This window comes from Meriones unguiculatus, chromosome 7, assembly GCF_030254825.1.
Source record: "Meriones unguiculatus strain TT.TT164.6M chromosome 7, Bangor_MerUng_6.1, whole genome shotgun sequence".
In the NCBI taxonomy this organism is placed as follows: Eukaryota; Metazoa; Chordata; class Mammalia; order Rodentia; family Muridae; genus Meriones; species Meriones unguiculatus.
The window spans coordinates 43,345,583-43,363,963 of NC_083355.1; the positions used below are offsets into that span (position 1 = coordinate 43,345,583).

Consider the following 18,381-nt stretch of genomic DNA (forward strand, 5'->3'; position numbering starts at 1 on the left):
CTTTTGATTCTTTCGATTATCGGCTCTGACGCTTTAAAGCGTTAGCCGAGAAATGCTGCAACAAAGAAGGGGGCCAGTGGAGGCTCTCAGTCAGGAAGGCGTGGGATTTCCGAGGAGAAGCCATGAGGAAGGGACCGGGCGCAGAGAGAAGCCCGAGAGCAGGCGTGGAAGAGGAAATGGGGAGGCGGGGAGGACGGGAGGCGCTCGGGAAGGGAGCGCGACCGAAGTCCCCGGGACCCGCGGCCCGGAGGGCGCGCCCTGCGGAAAACCGTCCGCTTTAAGGAAGACCCCACCCTCCCGCGTGACGCCCCGGCATTCCGGGCCTCGATTGGCCGAGGGGGAAGGGCGGGATGGGGTTGCTAGGCGCGGAGGGGATCCGGCGGGCCGCGGCCGCCCGGAGCTCGGAGCCGCTGGAGCGGAGCGGAGGTGGCGGCTCTGCTGGAATATGGCGAGCGGCCGGGACGAGCGGCCGCCCCGGCGGCGGGGGCGCTGGCGGCCGCCGCTGCTGCCGCTGCTGCTGCCGCTGCTGCTGAGGAGCGCGGCCCAGGCGGCGCACATCAAGAAGGCCGAGGCCACCACGACGGCCGCCGCGGGCTCCGGGGCGGCCGAGGGCCAGTTTGACCGCTACTACCACGAAGCGGCGCTGGGGGAGGCGCTGGAGGCGGCGGCGGCGGCGGGGCCGCCCGGCCTGGCGCGGCTCTTCAGCATCGGCAGCTCGGTGGAGGGCCGGCCGCTCTGGGTGCTGCGCCTCACGGCCGGCCTGGGGCCGCCGCCCGCCGCCGCCGCCGCCGCTGCGGGGCCCGACGCCGCGGGGCCGCTGCTGCCCGGCCGGCCGCAGGTGAAGCTGGTGGGCAACATGCACGGCGACGAGACGGTGTCGCGCCAGGTGCTGGTCTACCTGGCCCGGGAGCTGGCGGCGGGCTACCGCCGCGGGGACCCGCGCCTGGTCCGCCTGCTCAACACCACCGACGTGTACCTGCTGCCCAGCCTGAACCCCGATGGCTTCGAGCGCGCGCGCGAGGGCGACTGCGGCCTCGGCGACGGCGGCCTGCCGGGGACCAGCGGCCGGGACAACAGCCGAGGCCGCGACCTCAACCGCAGCTTCCCCGACCAGTTCGGCACGGGCGAGCCGCCTTCCCTGGATGAGGTGCCGGAGGTGCGCGCCCTCATCGACTGGATCCGCAGGAACAAGTGAGTGTTGCCCGACTCCGCGCTCGCAACCCACGTGAGCCCTCAAGGGTAGGAGGCTCCTTCTGACACCCAGTGGGCGCTCAGGCCGAGCTTGCCAGCCTCGGGGCTCGCGGGCAGTTGGAGTGGACACTGACAGCCTGTAACCGGAGCGCAGGCCGGGCTGCGGTACCTCCCAGCCTTGCTGATTGTAAAGATGCTGCCTGGGGCCGCCATCTGTGCAGGGCATAGCCCGAGGGGACACTTGTTTCTGCCACTCTGCCCCTGTTTTGGAAGAACCGTCGTATTCTGAGCAGTGGTGAGATTTTAAGGATTCCTAAGTTAGCGCCTTCGTTTTGTAGCCAGGCTGTCAGTGCTTCCTAGGAGCACCGTCCATCACCTGGTGCCGACCACAGCCGGGCGACCTAGACACCACTCATATCCTCTAGACACCGCTCATACTCTTGTTTTGAATAAGGGGAAATTGAGGGGCAGGCTGGGTAAGCAGGCTCGGGGGAATCTAAGCTTGATTATTCAGTGCTCCACAGCCAGGGAGACAGAATGTAGCTCAGAAATAGCAAACGACACCCCCAGTCACTTCCTCTGATATTGGACAGAAACGGAGTCTCCTGCCTTTACTCCTGACTGCGGTAAGGGGAAACTCCCACAGGTCGGAACTGCTTCATTTCTGATGCCCGCTGTGCGCCTTCTCATTGGGGGAGCGAAACCAATCATTTGCATTGATAACACTGAGGCACCGTGTGGGATTTTAAACGTAAGAAGTAGCAGTATGAGGACCTTCAGAAATAAGTAACAAGAGCGTATTGTAAATACTATATGAAGTGTTTACTCAATTAAAATTTTACAGAAACTGTTCCCTCTGGCACGATGTGTGCCAGCCAGATCTTAAGGACCCTCTCTTGTGGGAGAGGTGGACTGTGGTCTGAGTCTTCCGAGATGAATGCTAAGAGAAAGGAGGAATAGAGGAAGGTGGTGCTTAGCCCAGATGGACTCAGCTTTGCCAACGTATTCCTATTTTTGTATCTTCATAAGGCTTTTGAGGGCAGCAGTTACGCCCGGCACGTGAGACGAAGGTAAAAATGAACAAAGAAGTCTATCTGTGAGGCTTGGAGTAATTTCTTAGGTATGCCTGCTTCTGCTGTAGCTGGGATTGCAGGCACGGGCCAGCACCCTGGTGTATGCCATGTCTGTGCTTAACCCCAGCCTCAGGCTCGCCAGCAAGTACTGCACCAACTGAACTACAAACTCCCTCCTGAAATAGTTTCCTGTGTTTGATTTCAGTCATGTAAATCTGTGGATATTGTGATGGCTCCAAAGTATTTTTAATCATCTGCCTTTCACTTTTGTAATGTTCAGAAGGTCCCTTAGATACTTAACGCCTTCAAATGTCCTAGGGACCGTGTCAGATCCCTGAACAGCTGCATAAATTTGATTTTGATATACCACTTACCTGCAGGTGCTGTGGCGAGCAGGGCTTTTTATTTTATTTTATTTTTGCTGTTGTTTTGAGACAGGATCTCACTATGTAGCTGGCTGGCCTGAAATTCTCCATGTAGACCAGGCTGGTCTTAAACTTGCATAGATACTGCTGCCTTTGCTAGAGTTAAAGGTGCTTGTCATTGCCAGCTAAGGCTTTTTTGAGAAAACATACCAGCTGTACTGTTTCCATTTAAAGTGTCCCATCATAACTATTGCAGGGATTTCTGTCTGGTTGTTCTGTTGTGGCCACTGTGAAGGATTTCCATGGGTATAAGTCATCTGAGGATATACTGAAAATCTGAAGCCAAAAGTTGACTCTCTGCTTAACTCTTCCAAGTTAGTGATCATGAGTCACAGCACGGTCTTGTTGGCTCACTGATAGGAGCTTGTGAGGTTTTTAAAGCTCCCGGATCAGTAGGTATTACACAGTCATTGGGGCAGTGGTTTGATTATCCTAATCAATCCCGAATTTCTAGGTTGTTTTTTTTTTTCCAGACATAACTCTAATCAAAAAGAAAAATTCATTCATAAAATTAACCCTACATATTCTTTAATATTAATAACAAAATATGTGGGTATGCAAATAAATAAAAGCATAAACACACAATTAGAGATTGATAGACTAGAGGGATGTTAAAAAGAAAAACACAGACATTAGTTTATATGAGAAAACTACACTTAAATGTGTTTTGTGGAGTAAATTGTTTTGATGACTTTCTGATATCCTTTTTACCCAGCTATATTAAAATCCTTTTTCCTTTTTCTTTTTTTGTTTTTGTTTTTCAAGACGGTTTCTCTGTGTAGCCCTGGATGTCCTAGAACTCACTCTGTAGACCAGGCTGGCCTTGAACTCAGAGATCCGCCTGCCTCTGCCACCCAGGTGCTGGGATTAAAGTCGTGCACCACAACCGCCACCCAGTGTATGTTAAATTTTTTAACGCTGGGATTTATAGCTCAGCAGTTGAGTGCCTTCCTCACCTGTGTGGGGCCCTGAACTCTGTCTCCAGCATTGAAAGATGAGAGCAGGGGATAAAAAAGAGAAAATTTTGCTGTTATTTTGAATATGTAAAACTCTAAGACTCATTTCTCTGGTTTATGTGCTCAGTGGTTCATGCGTTGTCTGTAGTAATTGTCAATCCTGAGAGGCAGGTAGAATCTCTCCACTTTATAGATGAGAGAGAAACTGGGGTTAGAGGCAGTGACTTCCAATCACATCACTGTTGAGCAGCAGCTCTGGGAGACACTTGCCCAGCTCCAAAGCTTGTACTCGTGCCAGTACAACAAATTGTGTTCTCTGGTGTCTGGAAGGGCACTAACGAAAATTGTATTAATTTTAAACTAATCTCCTTTATTGTCAATTGTCTTTATCATCATTGGCTAAGCTTTTTCTTCTGTTATAAACGATTTCCATTGTTCACCCCAGAGATGGTGCTGATCAGGCCTAAAGCAGTCTTTCAGGTTACACATATATGATAATTTGAGTTTTCTTTCAAGCATATAGAGAAATGTTTAGAATCGTTAAAGGTCAGTTTATTTTAATTACAAGTAAGAGAGAAAATACTTAATCTCTGTTTGTAGTAATTGTTTGACTGTTACGTAAGAGAAAGATGTGCAAATAGAATGTAATCCTTTACTTTTAGTTTTCTCCTCAAAAGGAACTTTGTGATTTTTCTATATCTATAAATTGGACCACATTAGTGGTTCACTTAGGAGTAGAAATGAGGCTGGGGCTGTGTTAGGGTGTGTGGCTAACATGACTAGGGTGTGTGGCTAACATGACCAAGGCTTGTTTGATCCCCAGAAGCCACCCCTGCCCCAAGTGGAAACAAATATACATACATACATATATAGAAAGTAGAAGCAGCCTTGTCCGTGTCACCTCTTAGTCAGTGGCCCTGACAGAAACCTTGGAGCAGCAGAGGATGGCTCTGGTGTACTCCATTGTTCTTCTCTGAAAGAAGGTCACTGTATCAGGTTGTTTTTCTGCTGAATCTTTTCAAGTTTGTATCTTTCTTGAAAATGTAATTTGGTATAAGGATTTTGTAAATCTGGAGGCAAATGAGATTTATTGTGTTTTAAATTAGAAGCCTTATCCTAAAATTTTTCTTTGGGCATTAAGTATACAGAACATAATGTTACTAACTTGTCTGTTGTAGTCAACCACATTTTCTATGAAACTGACACATTGTGAAACACAAGTTTTAGGCTACACTGTATGAAATTGTCACTTTTGTAGGGAGGACAAAAAAAGGTTGATTCCCGGCAAGTTCCTGTAGGTAAGTCTAATTAATGCATTTGAAATTTCTCGTGTAAGACATTTCCTAAAATATTAGTTAATGATGTGTTATTCAGCAGCTTGTTCAATGATGGAAAACTCTGTAAAATACTTGTGGTTAACTTGAAATGTAAAAATAGCCTCGTTTGTTTGTTTGTTGGAGATCAAACCCAGGGCTTATGCATGCTAGGCAAGTACTCAGCTCCTAAGCTGTATTTTTAGTTCTGAAATTTTAAATAGTTTTTTTCCATTTATTTCTGTGGGTACAGGAGTACATATCCCAAATGGTGGAACTGAGTTCCCCCTTCCACTCTTGTGGGTCCTAGGGATTAAATGAAGGGCACTAGGCTTGATGGCAGGCATCCACTGAGCTATCTTGCCAGCCCCAAGACAGCATTTGATTCGTGTATAGGTATTCATTTGATAGAGTCAGTGGTAACCACGTGCCTAGTATGTGTCCAGGCCCAGGGTTCATCCTTAGGACTGACTGACTGGATAAATGACAAAAAAATTAAGAAGGAAAAGAAAAATGAGTTCATTTATGAAAGATCCTGTGGAGTTTTTAAATGCTTGGTGTTTTCTGTTTTTAAGGGTGTTGTGTCATTTGATTGTTTTTAAAGGTTTGTGCTTTCTGGAAATCTCCATGGTGGCTCAGTGGTAGCAAGCTATCCTTTTGATGATTCTCCCGAGCACAAGGCTACTGGAGTCTATAGCAAAACGTCTGATGATGAAGTCTTTAGATACTTGGCAAAAGCTTATGCTTCTAACCACCCTATAATGAAAACTGGTGAACCCCATTGTCCAGGAGACGAAGACGAGACTTTCAAAGACGGGATCACAAACGGTGCACACTGGTATGACGTGGAAGGTAGGCGTTCACCAAAACTGCTATGCTCCTTCTGCCGCTTTAGCTTTCTTATATGTATTCTGAGTGCAAGAGAAAACTGTGGAATTCCAGTCTTTAAAAGGTTATTATTATTATTATTATTATTATTTGTATTTTTGAAGTTTCCAAAATTATGGTAAAACTGAAAGTCAACCACAGAGATAATGTGTATATCCTTCATGTAAGTTCATCCAGTATCTGTTATCCTGCATGCTTTACCTCTCTACCTTCGGACGCCCTCACACACAATCTTTTGCCAGACCATCCCAAAATAGGTTGCTGAGAAAGTCTCTCTCAGTTCCTCAGCACTGGTTTTCCCAAACACAGAGACTGTCTTCTGTCGTGTCTCGTAACTGAGGACCAGCAGTAAGTCAGTACTGTCATCCACGTGCTGCCTGTAGCTCATTTTCCTTCTTGTCCTCCCACCATCCTCTGCAGCTCCTTTTTCTTCAAAACCAGGATTTGGTCAAGGCTCAGCCACTGCATTTGATCTTGCAAAGAGTCCAGGCTAGGGCCAGCAAGATGGCCCAGTGGATAAAGGCATCTGCAAGCAAGTCTAAAACCCTAAGTTAGGTCCGTAGGGCCCACAGGGTAGAAGGAGAGAACTAACTCCCAAAAGTTGCCCCCTGACCTCCACACATGCTCTATTGCATTTGTGTTTCTATCTACCTACCACCTCCTTACACACACACACACACACACACACAATGTAATGACAAAAAAGTTCAAGTTATCTCATAGAACATTCCAATTTTTAGGTGTGTCACTTTCCATAAAACAGTTCAACTCCTGTTTCCCAGAAAGATCATTATATAGACCATCTCACAGGTCAGGAGACATAGAAAACCAGGTTGTGTGTCTTAAAAGTTGGGCCAGTACAGTGACTACCAATCTTATCTTTTACATAAAGGTACATTTGCTGCTGTATTTTAATCTGTGGGTTGATCATGGAATTCTGGCTTGCTTTTTAGTGTAGTTATATATGTAATTACATACATACATACATACATACATACATACATATGGATTTGCCATTTTGGCTTCTATGCATACCCGCGCATGTGGGTTCCTGTTTCTGTTAAATTTTTGTAGTGCTGGGGATCAGATTCCAGGGGTCCAGTGAACCTAGGCAAGTACTTTATCACATTACCCAGCCCTTGTTGGTTTTGAGTCTTGTGTGGCTCAGACTGGCCATGAACGCTTTCATCATCTTGCTTCCAAATGTCCTGAGTAGTGAAGTTACAGGGCTACAGCACGATGCCTGGCCAGCGTTCTAGGACGAAGACGCAGTGATAGAACCAACATTCAAAGTGCCCTACAACCTTTATAACTGCCTGTTTTCAGAACATCTCCATCAGCTCAGACGCTCGGAAATGAGTAGGTCACGACTCCCATTATTCCCCTTTCTCTGGTTGCAGGAACCACTGACGTTTTCTCTCTGTGAACTCGCCTATTGGGGGTCCCACATGGTCAAGTCATAGCCTGTTTGTGCTTTTGCATCTGTATGCTTCACTTAGCACAGTGCTCTCAGGGCTCATGCAGTCCATAGCAGGCGTCAGAACATCGCTTCTTTGTATAGTGAAATCTTCTCTATATACAAAATGTGTACATGCAAGCGCAAACATGTAAGAGTTTGTCTGTTCATTCTCCGTTGATGGCTCCAAGGCATGTCTCTTCACTGTTGAAGTAGTGCTGTAGTGAGCACTGTTGTCTGAGCAGGCGCCCGAGTCCGCATTCTCAGTTCCTGGTATATGTGGCTAGGAGTGGAATTGCTGGGCCACCTGGTAGTTCTGGTTAAGCTTGTAAGAAACTATTTTCCATAGTGGTCACTACCATTTATTTTCCTATCAGAAATATACAAGGGTTCCGGTTTTTTCATAGAATGCTGTTTTAACAGACTTACTTGAGGTCTGGGTGGATGGCCGGTAAATAAGATGCTTGTGGACAAATCTTCAGAACCCACAAAAGCCTGGATGTAATCTCAGAGCCCCAGACACAGAGAAAGGGAGCCCCGGGCTGGCGAGGCTAGCGAGGCTAGCGGATTGGGTTTATCAAGAGCCGCTGCCCCAGGAGGGCACTGATGTCAGCCTGTGGTGTCTACACACGTGCATGGGCAGCTGCAAACGTGCATCTCTGTGCATGTCCATCTCTAAACACGTGTGTCTACATGGATGTACACACACACTCTCAAAAAGTTACTAAAACAAACTTGAACTCCTCGCCATGAAAGCGGGGCTAGAGAGATGGCTCGCCGGGGAAGCATGCTTACGGCTCCCAGTCCCCACGTGACCGCTCACAACTGTCCAGGGGACCTAGAGCCTGCTTCTGGCCTCCAAGTGCAACAGGTACATACGTGTGTGCAGACATATATGCAGGCAAAATTCCCATCCTTAAAAAGGTAAATAATAAATTAAAAGTCATGAAAGTAGCTATTATTTTAAAAATTTTCAGAATAATAAAGTACAAACTTAGACTGATTAAGAATATGCAGAAGTGGGTCTAGGAAAGAGCACTCACTGTGAAAGCAAGGGGGCTCAAGTTCAAATCCCCAGCACCCACATAATCGCTCTGTGTGGCCATGTGTGCCTGTGACGTAGCGCTGTCACATGGAAGCAGGCAGTTCCAGGAAGCGTAACTGAAAGGTGATCTGCGGGGTCAGTGAGAGACCCACTGTGGAGCCCGCCATCCTCCTCTGGCCTCCTCATGCAGGTACGTGGGTGTGTATACCGTCTCTTCACACACCCAGGGGTATACATCACCCACGCACAAACGATAAGGTGGACACGATGGCACGCATGTAACCCCAGCACTCAGAAGACCAAGGCAGCAGGGTCACAAGTCAAAAACACTTCAAAAATTAAGCAGACATGTTCAACCCATGATAATGTCATTAGAGAATGCTGAGATGCTATGGTGGTCTTTAGCTTTTAGCTGGCAATCTCATTACAGAGCATTTTGTGACATATCTGTTAATTCACTTTTATTTAAGCCTTTCTTTTTTTTTTTTGAGACAGGGTTTCTTTGTGTTGCCCTGGCTGTCCTGGATCCCACTCTGTAGATCAGGCTCAAACTCACAGAGATCCATCTGCCTCTGCCTCCATGAGTGCTAGGATCAAAGGTATGTGCCACCATGCCCAGCTAATCACCTTTTGACCTTTTATGTGTAGCTGCATATACTGAAAATGAGTCCTAAATTTGAGGAGTGAAGACCTTCTAGAATTTCCTGATACCCTGTGGTTTCTATACATATTTTATATGTAACAAACAGCCAACAAAAGGTTGAAATATTTATTAACTAGCCTTTTCCTTCATTAAAGTTGAGCATGATTTGAAAACCACTGAAACTTTTGGTAAAAGAGCATACTTTAATATGTAATCCTTGCATTTCTGTCTTTAGTAAGTATATTTATTAAGTCTAACTGTGAATCAATAGTTTTGTGACTTGGTTATGTTATTTCATGAATTAGAGATATTACTTAAGATAATGGGATAAATGATAATATACCTTATCTTTTTGGTTAAAAATACTTTAAAACGTTAAAAAATAATTAATTGATGATTGAATAATATACTAAAACATACTGTTTGAAAAATAACCATCCAGTTTTCAGAGAAAAGAAGTGTACTTTGCTACATAGTCACAGATTATTTCATCCAACCAGTTGCTAAGTGTTTCTGTTTCTTCCAGTGTCTGAGGAAGCTCAGCTTTGTTGCCGCCATTGTTCACTGTTTCTGGAGCGTGAGCTTCACTCTTGTCTGAGCTGAGCAGTCCCCGGCACTGTGTTGTTTCTACAGTAGCTAGCTTCTCTTCCTGCCACAACTGCTTCCTAAAGAGAAAGCTGCGCTGGCTCCAGCAGCTCCAACAGGGCAAAATCATCTTGTTTATCTCCTGCGGGACAGCAGGGAGAGGTCTTAAACCTGAGCCTGGGCGTGTCTTCAAACGATGTCCTGGAATGGCTTTACTAGTACTCTGTGTGATATATTTATGAATTCCTGCTCAAGCAAGTGCAGATAGCTTAGACCTGAATGAATGTGCTGATCTAGTTCTGTCCTTTTTGCTTTATAGAAATTCAAGGACTAAGAGATAAAATAACTTATATAATATAGTATTCACTTAGTAAAGGGCCCTGACTACCTGCTGTGTCCCATAAGCTGCATTAGGCCGTAGGGACAGAGTAACAGCCGAGCAGAAACAGTTGCTACTTGTAAGGATCAGATAGCAGATAAGTAGTATGGGAGTGGGACCATCGGGCTGCTGCTGCTTTTATCTTCCTTGCCAAGGCTGACTCTCAGGACTAGCTGCCCATGCGTAGTCCTTGTTTCGCTCAACACCTCTTTCAAACCCACAGGATTCTCGTAGGGAATGGCTGTCCTAGTAGGCCTGTGAAGTCACACAACTGCTGAAGTGATAGTCTAGCCCGGATATCTATTTTAAACAGCACAGTGCTAAGTTCTTTGCCATTTGCAGACCTTTCCCACGCTTTCTTTTGTCCTTGTTTGACTGCGTAATGTTTTTGAAATAGGACTGGAGACCGAAGCCAGGACTTTGTGCACACCAGCAACATTCTGCCATTGGTCTATACCCCCAGCCCTCCTTTAAAGTTTAAATTTCTGTTAAGATTTATTTTTATTTTATGTGTTTGAGTATTTGCTTGCATGTATTTCTGTGCAGCACATACATGCTTAGTGCCTGAGGAGGCCAAAGAGTGAGTTGGATCCCCTGGAGCTGACAATTATAAGCCACTCTGTGATGCTGGGAACTCAAAGTGCTTCTGGCCACTGAGCCGCCTCTCTAGCCTCTAAATTTTATTTTGAGGTAGGGTCCACTAAGTTTCCCAGGCTGATGTTGAACTTGATCCTCTTGTCTCAGCCACCTGAGTAACAGTTTTTGAGACATAAAAGACATAAAAATTAGCTGAAGGTTTGATATGTATATTCCAAATCATATTTAATGAAACTGGACTGTTGTTTAGAGAGTTCCTGCCTTTAAGGACTGGGGAGATGGCATGAGCACCTGAGGTTGATGGGAAAATGTTAGGTGATGTGGAGTGTGGCTTATCATCCCAACACTGGGAGGACAGAGACTGGACGGTCCTTGAGGCTTGCTGCCCAGCCATTCTAGCTTAATTGGTGAGCTCCAGGCCAGTGAGAGACCTTCCTCAATGAACCAAGCTCTTGAGGATGAAGTTGAGATTATTTTCTGGCCCCTGTTTACACATACAGGCAAGAAATCTAAGACTGTAATTGAAATGATTTTCAAAGTCACAAGTTCTCAGTAAGTTTTAGAAACAGTCTAGGCAGGGCAGGGCTCTCTTTTATTCTCCTGTAGACACAGACATTGAGGTTAAGAGCAGAGCCTTGGGATCTGACAGCTTAGATCTGAGTCTCACTTCTGTATGAGGCATATGTGTGAGAGGTTAGTTGATCTTGAAAATGTTAATGAATTCTTTTACCCTCCATTCCTATACATAAAATAAAGATAAAACTATAGGGCCTGCTTCATAGGATTATGAGTTTCTGCTGGGAACTATATTAAGCACTTAGCTTTGCATCAGGTGGTGTAACTACTTATCTCTTCTAGAGTTTCCATTTCATCAGGGCAGGACTTCAATTTTATTTGGTTTTCTATTTCCATGAATTGAATAATGTTTGGTATACAGAAGGCAAAGAGTACATCTTTTGGGAATTGTTGAATAAACAAATTCATGTTATCTGAAAAACTGGATGCATAGTTTAAAATAACACCTGAACTTTGGATTCAAAATTCATAAAAATATTTTTCCTACATTTACTCCCACCTTAAGAAAATAAGTTTGCCTTATAGTCATGAGGTTTGGCTTTGTTTTATATTTTAATTTCACCAGTATACTGTAACATGCCTTTAAATTTTTTCATTAAGAATTTGCCTGTGGCCTGTGCATGTGAGTGCGATTGTCTGTGGAGGCTAGAGGAGAGTGTCTGAGTCCCTGGAGCGGGAGTTCCTGGTAGTTGCGAGCTGCCTGGCATGCATGCTCAAAACCGAGAGCACTGTGCCCTGATGGCCACTGGTCTCATTAGTCCCCCATTTGCTTGCTTATATGCATTTCTCTATGGTATATATGTTAAAGACTTTTTTACAACTCCACGAGACAATCCTTAAATGTGGGGCCAGGGCTCTAGCTCAATGGCAGAACACTTACCTAGCATGTGGCAGGCCCTTGGTTCTATCCCCCACCTCACGGTAAAAAGATACTAACTTACTGTTGTAATGTATGTGGTATTATTTCCTCTAGTCTGCTCTGTTTCATTTATTTAAAAAATATCCTGCAACCCAGTAATGGGCAATGGCCTCCAGCTTGAGACAGGTCTGCTCTTGATCACTGCTGCCATAGAACTGAATTACTTTCAGTGTTTTTTCTAATAGAAACAAAACAGCTTACAATTCACACATTCTTTTCCTTTTGTTCTTGCTTGTTTATATACCTCAGTCATTTATAGTGAAGACTGAGCTGCAATTTATCTTGGGTTGTTTTTGCTATAATTTGAATGAGTACGGAGATAGGAAGTTAGTTGGAAATACAGTCACCAGCCTCATGTGCAGCTGCTGTAATGCTCCAGATTTATGGGGTTTTGTTTTTGTACATTGTTGCTAGCATGTTGCTGAGCCTTTTCAAACTGGCAATTATGATTTTTTCCCCTTTGGAAGAAGAAAACACTGATTTATTGAGCCTTCTTCCCGCTCTTTTTCTGCTTCCATCAGAGTGATGGAATGTGAGCAGACGGCACATCACGTAAGCAGAGCAGCTCTGTGTGAGTGTGAGCTCCTTTGATCACGTGGACGCCCTTCTTCCCTGAAATGGCCCAGCGTGCTCTAATACTGAGGTTCCCTGGCTTGAGATAGCAGGCTGCTGGGGGGGAGGGGCACAGCGTTCCCTATGTCACAAACAGGGCCTATACCAGAACACTAGAATCTAAAGCAAAGAATTAAATAAGCCATGCGTAATTGAAAAAAACACAGTACCCACAACTAATGAAAGATGAGACCCTAAGGATTGTGTGGAGTTTAAATTGTGTTTCTCTCCAGTGGATCTCATAGCAGACACAAACCAGTCTGACCTGGAGAATATGTGGCAGGGCACTGCTTTCCAGCCCGTTTCGCACAGTCTGTTGACAGTCTGAGGTACAGTCCTCAGCCGTAGGAGAGATGTGCTGGGGTCTGATAGGTGCTGCTTTTTTGACTGCTTTTAAAGCTATGTGATAGGAACAGAGCAACACGGGAAGGAAATCTGAAAGGGTTCTTCTGTCCCTGCTGGTTTCACATTTCAGTAGGATCAGGTCTGAACTGCAAAGGAATCTGAGTCAACCTATATCTCCAGCCTGTTTCCTGCCTCTCCTGTGTGCTGGACTCCTTGTCCTTCCCCAGCAAATGCTGACTCGTAAGGTCAGTGTGCTTCTAGAAAGCCTCTCGTGTAGTCCCTTGGTCTCCTGCCTTCCCAGAGCATCCCTTCCTTTTAAACTCATGAGTGCAATGCCTGACCACTCATGTTGGAAAGGTGGCTCTGCTCGTTTTGGAGTTACCTTTGTTTAATTCCAGGTGGGAAAGGACAGAGTCCTAGTGGAAGGAAGCCTAGGGAGAGTTTTTTTGTTGTTGTTGTTGTTGTTCATTTGGTTTTTTGAGAGTTTTTATGGTTATTTGGAATGTGATCTCATGATGATAAGGGCTTTGTCTACAGGAATACATGGAAATGTAAGGGGATGTGAGAGGTATAAAAGTTAGGTAAGAACTGACAAGTCGAGAGCCTGTATGCGTCCAGCTAAGTCCTCTGCGTGTATATTATGGTTATGTAGCTTGATCTTCTTGTGGGACTCCTAGCCGTGGAAATGGAGGCTGCTTCTGACTCTTTCTCCTGCTTTTGGAATCCTTTTCCTCCTCCTGGATTGCCTCATCCAGCCTTAACATGAGGGGGTGTATCTAGTCTTATTGCAACTTGAAATGCAATGATTGGTTAACATCCAGGGCCTCCCCTTTCCGGAAGGAAACAGAGGAGTGGATCTGGGTGGGAGGGGTGGTAGGTGGTGGTGAGCTGGGAGGAGAGGAAGGAGAGGAAACTGCAGTCGGTGTGTGTGTGTGTGTGTGTGTGTGTGTGTGTGTGTGTGTATCCCAACTGAGAAGCATAAATTTAAAAAATGTGCAAGGAGAATCAAAGAACTAGTTACTGGTTAAGTGTCAAGGAGAACCCACCAAAAAGATTTACCCCCACCTGGCCTTGCTGAGGGAGAAGAGTGTCAGCAGAGGCAGTATTTAGTCTTCCAGTTGCAAGTACCAAAAAGCTGTTAAGAAGCATCGTCTAGAGGCTGGGTAAGATCAAAGAGAAAAGAGGCCCAGAACTGTAAGACAAGTGAAGGGCAAATAACAGCTCACGATTTTGAAAACTGAATCAATACTATTTCCTGGCATAATTGCTTAGAGTCAAAATCCAACTAGAACACGGTTGAACAAATGGGTGATTTTTCACCTCCAGAGTGAAAATGATGGTAGTATTTTGTACCAGGAGGTTTTCTTGAAAACAATTCAAACATCAATTATCAGCCTGTTCATGTTTCACAAGTATGACTGATAGTGAAATTTGTGTTATGGACATGGAAGATGTGGTTGAAGCTCTCTTCCTTTTCCTCTCTTCTCTTTAGTCTGAGCACCGTCTAATATAAAAGGAAAGAAAAAGATAAGACCGTATTCCAACAGAGCACTTGCTTCCATTGAGTCATGAGTTTGCTTTGGTGAGCTGTAGCTCACTCTAGAATAGAGCCTGACCTTTAGGATCAGCACACTTGTGTACTTTGTGACGTGGCGATGGGCTCAGGAGCACTTCTCTGCCTTCACTGAGAGCCTCAGATGCTAGCCAGCATTCATCTCCCAGAGATGCAGAGCTCATGATTACAAATTGGATGTTTTTAGTCCATGACCCCTTTTCTGTGTAATTCAGATGATCAAGAATACTTTTATAAGGAAAAATACAGTCCAGAGGTGTGAGGGAGTGGGGCGAGAATGGGCAGGTCTGTGTAGTTAGCTCAGTTCTGTGGAATCATATCATGAGCAAATATATATCTAGTGGGAGTGGTGAAGGAAATGGATGTTCACATCGGTTACCCGACTCAAAAAACAAGTTCAGGTAGGAATTACACAGCTTGAGCATGCAGACTTAAAATTGGGAGGATTTTTTGGTTTAAGGTAAACTTGTACTTTTTGCTCATTTGGCTCAGTGTTTCTCCTTAAATTTTTTAATGAATGTCATGTTTATTAGCTTTTAAAAGTATCTTGGGGAATGCAGAATTATTGTTTAAGTTGTGAGACTTTGTTACTGCCTTAGAAACTGAGGGTCTGGCCTTATGTGAAGTTAGACTTTGCCAAGCTTCAGTTACTGGCCGCCAGTCATAACCTGAAAGTCTTCATTCCGGACACAGGCAGTTCGTAAGCTTTAAATTATGCACTGTTCTGCATAGCATGATGGAATCTTACATCATTTTGCTTTTATCTTGCCTGGGACATGACTCATTGCTTTGATGAGAATAGCCACACTATGTATGCTACCTGTCCAGTAGTCTCTGGTTTTCACATGACTTCTCAAATGTTGTAGTGCCCCGATTCAAGTAGTGCTCACATAGCAGCCCACCACTGTGTCATCACATCATCTCACAAGAGAAAGGAGTACATTCCGGTGAGACATGAGAAGGAGACAGCAGTTGTTGGTACTTTTTAAAAATTTTTAATTTTATATATTTTTTAAATTTATTTTTATTTCATGTGCATTGGTGTTTTGCCTGCATGTATTTCTGTGTGAGGGTATCAAATCCTCTGGAACTGGAGCTACAGACAGTTGTGAGCTGCCGCGTGGGTGCTGGGAATGGAACTCAGGCCCTCTGGAAGAGCAGCCGGTGCTCTTAACCACTGAGCCATCCCTCCAGCCTGTTGTTGCTCACTTACAGTATCTAATGTAAAAATTAAACAGGTACTATAAGAGAGTAACAACAACAACTGATAAAATAAGACAAGTACAGGTTCCCAGGCTGTTACTTGAGCCTTGGAAGAGGAGAGTTGCTGGGGTTTTAGTTGTTACTGGGTTTGGTTTTTGTTTGTTTGTTTGGTTTTTTTGAGGCAGGGACTCTTCTGTGTAGTCCTGGCTACCAGAAGTCAGTTTGTAGGTGAGGCTGGCTTTGAACTTAGAGATCTACCTGCTTCTCCAAGAGCTGGTATTACAGGTGTGTGTCACTATGCCCAGCTTGACAGTTGCTGTTTTAACATGGAAGCTTCTTTTAAGGTAGAAGAGTAAATTGGTAGCATCTGTCAACAAAGCGTTGACCGTGTCGAAGTCTCTCTCCTCTTTAAAGCTGGAGCTCTGTGCTAAAACCTGTAACAGGGACTTGTTCTGTTACAGAGGCGAATTGAGTATCTTAAAGCGTATGAAGATGAGTTGTGAGACAGAATAATGGCTGTGATCGTTTGATCAGAACCTTTAGCTGCCTGTAGCAATTAATACTGGTCTTGATAAAAATTTGGACAGGTTCGAATAGTTAGTTCGGAGGCTGGAGAGATGGCTTAGTTAACAGCACTGACTGCTCATCCATAGGGCCTGGGTTTGGTTGTCATCTGTAATCAACTGTAACTCCAGTTCCAGGGGATAAGGACCCCTCTTCGCTATGTGGGTGCTGTACACACATCCTATATGGACATATATACATGAAGGCAAAAATACCCCATAAGCTTTTAAAATGAAAAAAAAAAATAGCATTCTAAAAATCAAATTTTTATGCCATTTCATATATTTGAATGTTTAAAGTAATGTTGAAGTTTTATTTAAATTTTGTGTTATGTAGGATATTATTTTGTTTACATCTGTGCAAATTTAATATTAAAACATTTGAATATCAGCTCCATATTTGTGAGGTGGGCTGAGAGGATTCTCTCAGGGCAGAGTGCTTGCCTAGTATTTGTTAGGCCCTGGGTTTGATCCCCAGCACTACAAAAATCCATAATTTGTGAACTGTTGCACAATTTTTCAGCTTAGTGTGAACAAGTCTAAGATCATTAGCTTGGATAGTCCCTAGGAGATTAAGTGGTCACAGAGGTTTGCTTATTGTAATCATTAATAAAACAAATAGCAATGGTTTCCACTGTTAGTAAGGTGTTTTATTGCCTTGTGGTATGCCTATAGCTAAATATTTTACTCCCTAAATTAAAACTTTTTTTGCCTGTATATACAGACATTATTTTACAGTCTGACATTTCTCCTTTATGTTGAGCCAAATTACATACTAGCCTTAAAAAAAAAAAAAGTAAATGTCTTGACTGAATTTGGCAGTGGCTGCTGGTAGTAACGTCAGAGCTGTTTACGGATCAGTGGCTGCTTCCTGTTACAGTGAAGGCTCCCTTTGTGTGGATAGGTCTTGTGCTGATGGAAAAAAAAAAAACCAATAAAAGAGATCCAAACCAACTGATTATGTCTCTCACAATTGCGTATGAGGTCTTTGACATTTAGTATGGAAAAACAGACCTTAAATTTAACATAGATGTCAACTGATACCTGTTTGTGTCATCACACACACAATTTTAAATTATTCATAAGTCAGCCATCTCCATTTGTTTCCAGGTTTTTAGGTAATTTTAGAAGAAGTTTCTAAGTTATGAATTGAAGCTGATGACAAAAGCCTTTGATTTTCTAAAGGTAGGATAGCTTTTCTGTTGTTTGGCCTTGTGAAATATGTTTGGTTTTTTTTCTGATAAGTCACTAGTTTAGAAAAATGTAGATGAAGGTAGGTAACGCATTCTGTGAATTACCTTCCCAAGGTGGTTATACAGAAAACGTGTGTTCCTTTTGTCAGTGTTTATCAAGATAAAAGATACTTTGTTAGATCTCTCACTGGCTTCTACACTTCCACCCTGGTCAGAGAACACACAGTGCAGGATTTCCCTTCTAAAATTTAAACCTGTTTGTTTTGTGACCAGGATGTGGCGTGTCTGATGAATGTTTGAATGTGGTGGAGAGCATATGGACTGTACTGATGGGTGGGGACAATATAAACAGCCCTTAGACCTACTTACTTCCCAGTGCTCTGGCTTCTGTGGTCCCTGTTGACCCCTAACCCTTTGCTGTATTGATCACTGGAAGGGTGAAGTCTGCAGCCGTCACTGTAGACTGGGCATTCCTCTTGGTAGTTGTATCAATTCTTGTTTCCTGTATTTGGAAAGTCCTGTTTTAGACACTCACAGTTAGGGTGATGTCGTCTCAGTGCAGTGGAGTGGCCCCTTTTTCAGATTTTATTCCTCACAAGTTTTATTTCTCTAAAGAGTACTATTGTTCCTCATTGTTTTTCTTTTCCCTCCCTTCTCCCCTTTTCTCCCCGCTCTCCTTCTGTTCGTCCTTGTGGTGCTAGGAATTTATCCTAAGATCTTGCACATGCTCGGCAAGCACTCTGCCAAGACCCAACATCCCAGGCCTTCATCACTTTGTGAATGTGTTCACATGACATCTGTTCTTCAGGCTTTTTTGTTCTTCTTTTTACTTTTAACTTATTTCAC

At 44.3% G+C, this 18,381-nt stretch overlaps 1 protein-coding gene across 1 annotated transcript in view; it reads left to right on the plus strand.

Moving 5' to 3' along the window:
- Nucleotides 1-352: 352 nt before the first annotated feature.
- Cpd (carboxypeptidase D) overlaps nt 353-18,381 on the plus strand; it is a 72,778-nt gene continuing 54,749 nt past the window's right edge. The window contains exons 1-2 of the mRNA XM_021654872.2: nt 353-1,191; nt 5,563-5,810. Coding sequence (XP_021510547.1) covers nt 446-1,191; nt 5,563-5,810 — 994 coding nt within the window. The 5' untranslated portion in view covers nt 353-445. The remainder of the gene's footprint in view (nt 1,192-5,562; nt 5,811-18,381) is intronic.